Below are 7,399 nucleotides of genomic sequence, written 5' to 3'. Positions count from 1 at the left end.
TACAAATATATGATTTACCGTAATCGACTGCATTCTAACAAAATTAAAATGTAACATATTCTAATCCGTTAAAAGTTATATATATGTAATTATTTCCCCCGCGCTGTAGCGCGGGTCCGAACCTAGTTAGGATAAGATTTCGGTATTTATCAGTTCTAAAATTTTAGCTTTAGTCTATTCGGTCTAAAATGTTCTAAAATTTTAGCTTTAGTCTATTGGGTCTAAAATGTTTTACCCAAGAAATCAAAACTCGACCCGAGTAGCTACTACAGTTATGACCCTGGTGAATTATTGTTCTGCTTTGGCCATTATAAATCACAAACATAGAATGATCTGAACTTAAAGCTATATAGATATATCTTGATTCATTTTACGAAAAGAGATTATTGATATCATATAATAGTACAAAAGAGAACCAAGATCAACTTGACATGTGATAACAATGGGAATGCATGCAAAAAAAAGCAAGAAAGAAAGAGAATGCATGCAAACTACTAAAGGGGAGTACGTGCATTACAAAACTCACTATTGTTTTCCGACGATACCCAACGGCCAACGCCACCAACATTTCCAAACATTTACGTTTCCAACAATATTCGTGGCACCGCCTCAACACCACCACCTCCGACAACGTTGTTTCAAACAACATTACCAACAATCTTATCACCACCTCCACCAGAATCGGCACTTCCACCAGCGCCACCAGAACCACTTGCTCCACCAGTACCACCAGCACCACTAGGACCACCCGCACCACTAGGACCACCAGCACCACTTGCACCACCGGCACCAGTAGCACCACCAGCACCACTTGCACCACCACTACCCCCGGCATCAGTACCATTAACACCACCACTAGCACCAGCATCAACACTACCAACACCACTAGCACCACCACTACCCCCGGCATCAGCACCACCAACACTACTAGCACCACCGGCACCACCATCGCCACTCGTACCACCAGCACCAGTAGCATCGCCATCACTACTAGTATCATCACTATCACCAACAGTACCACCAGCATCAGCACCACTAGCACCACCAGCACCACTTGCACCACCAGCACCCGTAGCGCCACCGGCTCCACTAGCACCACCAGCACCACTTGCTCCACCGGCACCGCTGGCAGCACCAGCACCACCAGCACCGCTAGCACCAGCAGCACCACCAGCACCACTAATACTACCACTAGAAACATCGGTACTAGTACCACCATTTCCACCAACACCACCGACATCATCTCCAAGAACATTGTTTCCATTTGCACCACCACTAGCACCACCAACACCAACATCACTAGCACCAGCAGCACTAGCACCACCAGCACCAGCACCACGAGCACCATTTTTACCACCAGGACTACCTGCACCACTGGCACCTCCGGCACCACCAGGACCACTAGCACCACCGGGACCACCTGCACCGCTAGGACCACCTGCACCACTGGGACCACCCGCACCACTAGGCCCACCAGCACCACTTGCACCACCAGCACCACTTGCACCACCACTAGCACCACCAGTAGCACCACCACTAGCAGTACCACCACCACCAGCATTGGCGCCACTGGCACCACCTGCACCACTTGCTCCACCAGCACCAGTAGCACCACCAGCACCACTAGCACCACCGGCACCACTAGCTCCCCCTGCGCCACTTGCACCACCGGCACCACCAGCACCACTAGCACCGCCAGCACCACCAGCACCACTAATGTCACCGCTAGAAGTATCGGAACTAGTACCACCTCCACCAACACCACTATCACCGACTCCTACGACAATACTATCAGCAACTCCTTTGTGATCAATTCTTCTAGCTCCACTTCCTACAATTCGCCTTGGAGCAGCTCTTCTAACTCTACTTTCAACAAAACCATTGATACCATACGTAATGCCTATTTCACCTTTAAAAGGACTAACACTTTTTCCACCTCCGCCACCACCAACTCCGCCTTCGGCTTTGATATTAGAACTTGCACCTCCATCTCCGGCTGTAATACCACCACCTAGAGCTTTTATCCCACCGTTGGCACCACCATGAGCTCCTCCATTTATATAATGTCGGATTTTGCCGCTGCCACGGCCACCTATACCAGATAACTTTCCCAACACTTGGATTGACATCAGTAACATCAACACACATGCCATTACCCAATCTCTTCTCATGACCATCCCCATATATACTCTTACTATCTCTCACTTTAATAAAATATTAATACAGTCACAAGCAGATTCTGATCAAGACAGATTATGAAACAATATAAGCTCAATCAGAACCTGCTATTTGAGTACAGAACTTGGCGGGAAGTTGTGTATTTATAGCAAAAAATCATTAGTAGCAAGCACACACACATACGTGTCCACTAATCACTGGTTCATTACTAATATGAAAACCCACCCAACAATTGATCAAACGCGTCGGCATAGATAGTCTTTTGTAGTACGATATTATATTAAAGCTGATAATGATGGTCACTTGTAAGAACACTAACTCATGCCTTCTTGCTCTATTCATGTAACGTCAAGATATTAAATAAAACTGATAATGATGATCACTTGTAAGAAATTATCAGACAATATTCTTGGTCCATTCATTTAATTAACAGTACTTCCTATAGTGGACTATTATAAGGATGTCATTGAAGAAGAACATTTAGAATTCTACTTGCCTAATGTACTAAAGTTGCATTCACGAAAGAGGTGTGGCTATGATTTTTCGATATAGCCTGGCTACTACATTAGGAGCATTTAGACCTCAACGGTTTATTATTGGTATAATATATGTTCTAATATGTTGTTAAAAATATTTCTATTTAGCTATTTATGAAATTTTATAGGATTACTATTTTCTTATTTAGTTTTCTCGTTGGGTTTTACTTCTACTCTTTATTATAAAGAGAGATGAAGTCTAGGTTTTAAGGCTCATCCAAGCTAGAGATCAGTGCTTTGGAGGTTTCAATCGGGTTAGGCCGAGGGAAGAACTTAGTTCTCTTTAGGATTTGGTCTTCTTGTTCTTGTCTTCTAAATCTTAATAAAGAGGATACTGAGTTTTAATTCTAGTTTGTGACTCTTGTTCTCTAACACTTGTTCCAACATGCCTAAATAATTGCTATGTAAGGGCAAGTCACATTTTGAATCTAGCCTTGAGGACAAGGCCGGTTTGGAGCGCTCCACAATGTTACAAAAATTTCTATTTAGCTAATTTGGAAATTATATAGGGTTGCAATTTTCTTATTTACTTTTCTTATAGGTTTTTACTTCTACATTTTATTATAAATAGAGATGAAGTCTAGTATAAGTTGTAAGACTCATCCAAGCTAGAGAGTGCTTTGGAGGTTTCATCGGGTTAGGCCGAGGGGGGAACTTAGTTCTCTTTGTAATTTGGTGTTCTTGTTCTTGTCTTTTAAATCTTAATAAAGAGGACAGAGTTTTGATTCTGGTTTGTGACTCTTGTTCTCTATGACCCTAATGTATGAACGCGTAAGTATATAACCTAATCGAAACTGCTTCATAGCGATGAATAAAAAGGAAACCCAAGTTTAAGATGACAAAAAAATGTACTCTAGTGGGAAAAAACATGATAAAGTGAAATAAACAATATACTTGATAATTGTCAAATAAACAAAATAATAATATGCTTTGAGCATGCCGACTTCAAAAAATGCTTTCAATATACTTTGGGCATATATGTAATCAGCGAAGTTGTGACACTGTGACTGACTAATCCCTGCTCTCCACTCTCTTCCTCAACTTGAGATTCTTCCAAAAAGCTTGTTGACTTTATTATTTACAGTTGCATAGCACAAAATAAATTACGGAATTGAAAGATTTGAGCTTAATTACGGCATCTTAGATTATTACTTGGTTAAGGTTTATACGTTGCAAATTTGTTAAAGATTTTACATAGGAATAATTAGAATTTTGAGCATGTGGAAGTTCTCTTGGTCTGCTACTTTTATAGTTTCACTAGGTTGTGAACCCACGCTACGCATGGGTTTATTTAATATATTTTGCTAAAATTATATTTGATTGATGATAGTTATAAAGTTTTTATACAGAAAGTTAAATTATTATTAAAGCATAAAAATTTATTTCAAATACACATCTAAAAAAATTATAAAATCAATTTTTATAGGAATCAAATAAAATCAAAAGAATCATGAACCAATCTTGTTTTTTTCATATTTAATTGGGCACAATTACCTATGTCTTCTTCTTTTTCCCCACATTCATCGTTTTCATATTTTTCATATATATATGGGCAAAAATAGTTTATGTCCACACAAATCACTTTGACTATGTATCTATCAAGTCGTTGGTGAGCAAGAGAGGATCTTGGGGTGGGAACTATAGTTGATCACCAATATTGAGGGTTTGATGCATTTCCTTGTACTTTTAGGTTTTCTTTCTTAAGCGTTTTTCAGCCTACTAATGGTTTACTGAAACAGAAGTAAATCATGTTGTTTCCTTTTATATAAGGTTTAAAACTGTCACAAGTGTTTATCCTCACCACCTCACATGTATAATGGTGCTCTTGGTTGTCTTCAATCTTTGCAACATCTTTCATTGTCTCATTAGTTTGAGACCTAGAAGGAACGACAAACATGGGCACCATAAAGGTTAATCATAGCTTCATAACTTTATCTGACAGTTTCACATCACATATTTCTTCACAGAAATACTTAATAAGTTGATATAGGTCAGCATGGAATTATATATGAACTCTACATCTAGGGTGGAAGAGTCCGTAGTTTCAACATCAATGGCACGAAGCAGATCTTCTTTATGCTTTCTTTCACTGATATCTTTCATTTTCTGCCACTAAACTTGTATTTGGGCCATAACAACCATCTATACTTGATATACTGTGCCTTTCATAATACTTTTGCATTTAGTTTTGGCCCACAAAATTACATAGCAACCCTATTAGTACCACCAGTGGAGCTGGTCTAAGAGATGCTTAGGAGCACCGGTGCTTAATGAAATTTAAGGTGGTTACTTATGAATAAAATTGATTAATTAAATGTAAAAACACTAAAATCAGCTAAACATTGTTGCTTAAATAGGGTGCTTAAGATTTTCAAAGCACCGCCTACGTGTCGTTGTGTGATTGGCTGATAAATAAATATAAAAGGAAAACAAATTATCTTCATCATTTTTCTTTTTCATAACTCTATCTCTTCTCTCCTTCCTCTCTATTCTCTTGACAGAAAAAGAAGAAAATCATATCAACGAAGCAATTTCCGGTGATTTTCTCAAATGGAGTTTCTCATGCTAAGTAAATCTAATAATTTCTATGTAATTGGGTATCTTTGTTACAAAGTTTGGGTTAAAGGAATTGGGAATTAGAAATTGATCCGTATTTTTTATAACTAGTGTTGAATAGTCTGTAAGTGTGTCAAATAGGTGTGTTTGTAATAGTTGAACAGAGGAAGAGAGATTAAAAAAAAAAAAGAGAACAAATTTCAAAAAGCCATGTACTTTCTTGGTTCCACTAGGGTGACGGTATGTTAGCAAAAAGCAATGGACTTTCCTTAGATGTTTTTGGTTTCTTACACGCGGTTTTGTTGCTGGTCATGTTTTGCTCATGGGTGGGTAGTAAAATTAGGGGAACTAATGGTTATTAGAGCTTTAAAATATGAAGGGTTTTGGGTTTAAGTTTGCTATGTTTTGTAGTTTAGCCTTGCTCTGCTTAACTAATCTCGTGCTGATGTCGTTGAGTGGTTTCTATTGGTACGAGAGTGGTTGGTCAGATAGTGGCTAGCTTTCTTCCCTCAGGTTTCTACATGGAGTAGTTTCTTGGGTGGTTTTGTCGATTTGTTTGCATCGTTACAGGGACTCAGTGTTCTACTCACTTTATAAATCTGTTTTGATGTCATGATGATGATCTTGTGTGTGAGTATTGAGAAGTTCTTGTGTGTCACTTTTGCAGGCAAAAACAAAGATGAAGTTGAGGAAAATTGATCAAAAACCAAAGAGAGCCTTGGTTAAGCTAAGCTTGCTTTGTATGTTTTCTTCCCTTCTTTAATGACCATTGTATTTTTAGGTGCCATATGTGTATGGTAATTTTTTTTAAGCACCCTTCCATTGGACAACAAAAACTATTAAAACTAATCTAAAGATACTAAAGTTAACAATTGTCAAATTTATTAACAATGGAGGGTTCTTACCATTGCTGGTGGTCTAAGAACACAATTTAAGTAACTATGCTTAACTATTTTCCATTATTTTGGATTAAAATTTATTTTATTTAAGATTAAGCAACCATTAAGGAACCCATTAAGCACATCCACTAGAGGTGTTCTAAGGGCAGGGGAATAGGCAGTCCTTGCCATGTCCCCCAACCCAAAAAAAAAAAAAAATTATAGGCGGAACGTACGTCCAAGAAGGACGGTCCTCTGCCTTGTTCGCAGGCCCCACTGACACGTGGCGGCCTGCGATTGGTCGTCTGTTTTTTTTTTAATTGTAAAGAAAAAAAAACAATTAAATTTTTTTTTTTGGACCGAATGGCAGTCCTTGCAATGCCCATCGTCTAAGGTACTTTGTTAGATACCAGCACTATATTTAGAATTAAATGCACTCATAGTCATTTTCTCAAAAGTAATAGTAAATTAAAGGGAATATTATTGAAACTGCCAGTTTCAAAGCCCAAATAATCGAAACTGCCAGTTTGGGCCAGGTTTTGTAAGGAGTGCCACAATGACAAGTTGAAATGACGAAACTACCCTCCGACCTTGGGGAGGGTTTGCGCGCGGCGTTCAAACATGGTTCAACTAGACAGATTTGTCTGCAGGACAACAGTTCGCATTTATTGTGGACAAAGAGAAGCTTCTACCCATAGGATAATAAGAAGCTTTTAGTTTAGTTAGTGTTAACCTAAAACGAAAAGTAGATCTCAGTTGTTAATGGAGGACAAGTGAGAGATTTTGAGATTTCTTAAGGATTTTGAGCAGAGAGAAGATCCGAGTTTAGTAAGTGACATTCTGGGTTTGTGGAGGAGTCTCTTTGTGGAGGGTAAACGCAGAGGACAAGATCGGGTAAGGTTAAAATTCGTCCATGGTTTGTTTACTGGTAGTGTGTAAACACCATTTATATCTAAGATAAATACATTTACTACTGTTGAAAAAATGTAGTTGGGAGGTTGAAATGAAATAAATGTTCTCTTTGGCAGGTTCTGGATATGGACAAGACCGTCTGTGTCATAGAAGGAACATGGGCGTATGATGGTACAGGTGTGTGGAAGTTTTCAGTACGTAGTGGACAAATGGGGAGATGTATGTCTATCAGTAAAGAGACAACATTTGATGTATTTGAAACCAAGGTGGCAAATGTATTGGGGGTTGACCTTTGTAAGAATAAGATATGGTTAAGCTTTTGGTACCCAGGAGAGTCAG

The 7,399-nt window shown here is 38.9% G+C and overlaps 1 protein-coding gene across 1 annotated transcript; it reads right to left on the bottom strand.

The window, feature by feature from the left end:
• Positions 1 to 638: 638 nt before the first annotated feature.
• On the bottom strand, positions 639 to 2,183 carry LOC111829449 (glycine-rich cell wall structural protein-like). Its single transcript, XM_023778533.1, has one exon. The coding sequence runs from the start codon at positions 2,181 to 2,183 to the stop codon at positions 639 to 641; it is 1,545 nt and encodes a 514-aa protein (XP_023634301.1).
• Positions 2,184 to 7,399: the final 5,216 nt, after the last annotated feature.

This window comes from Capsella rubella, unplaced genomic scaffold (assembly GCF_000375325.1).
Source record: "Capsella rubella cultivar Monte Gargano unplaced genomic scaffold, Caprub1_0 scaffold_7, whole genome shotgun sequence".
NCBI classification, from domain to species: Eukaryota; Viridiplantae; Streptophyta; class Magnoliopsida; order Brassicales; family Brassicaceae; genus Capsella; species Capsella rubella.
This window is presented reverse-complemented; position numbering and strand designations above follow the sequence as displayed.

Excerpts from the sequence above, each read along its gene's own strand:
- LOC111829449 (XM_023778533.1), bottom strand. The coding sequence starts at position 2,183 with ATGGGGATGGTCATGAGAAGAGATTGGGTAATGGCATGTGTGTTGATG.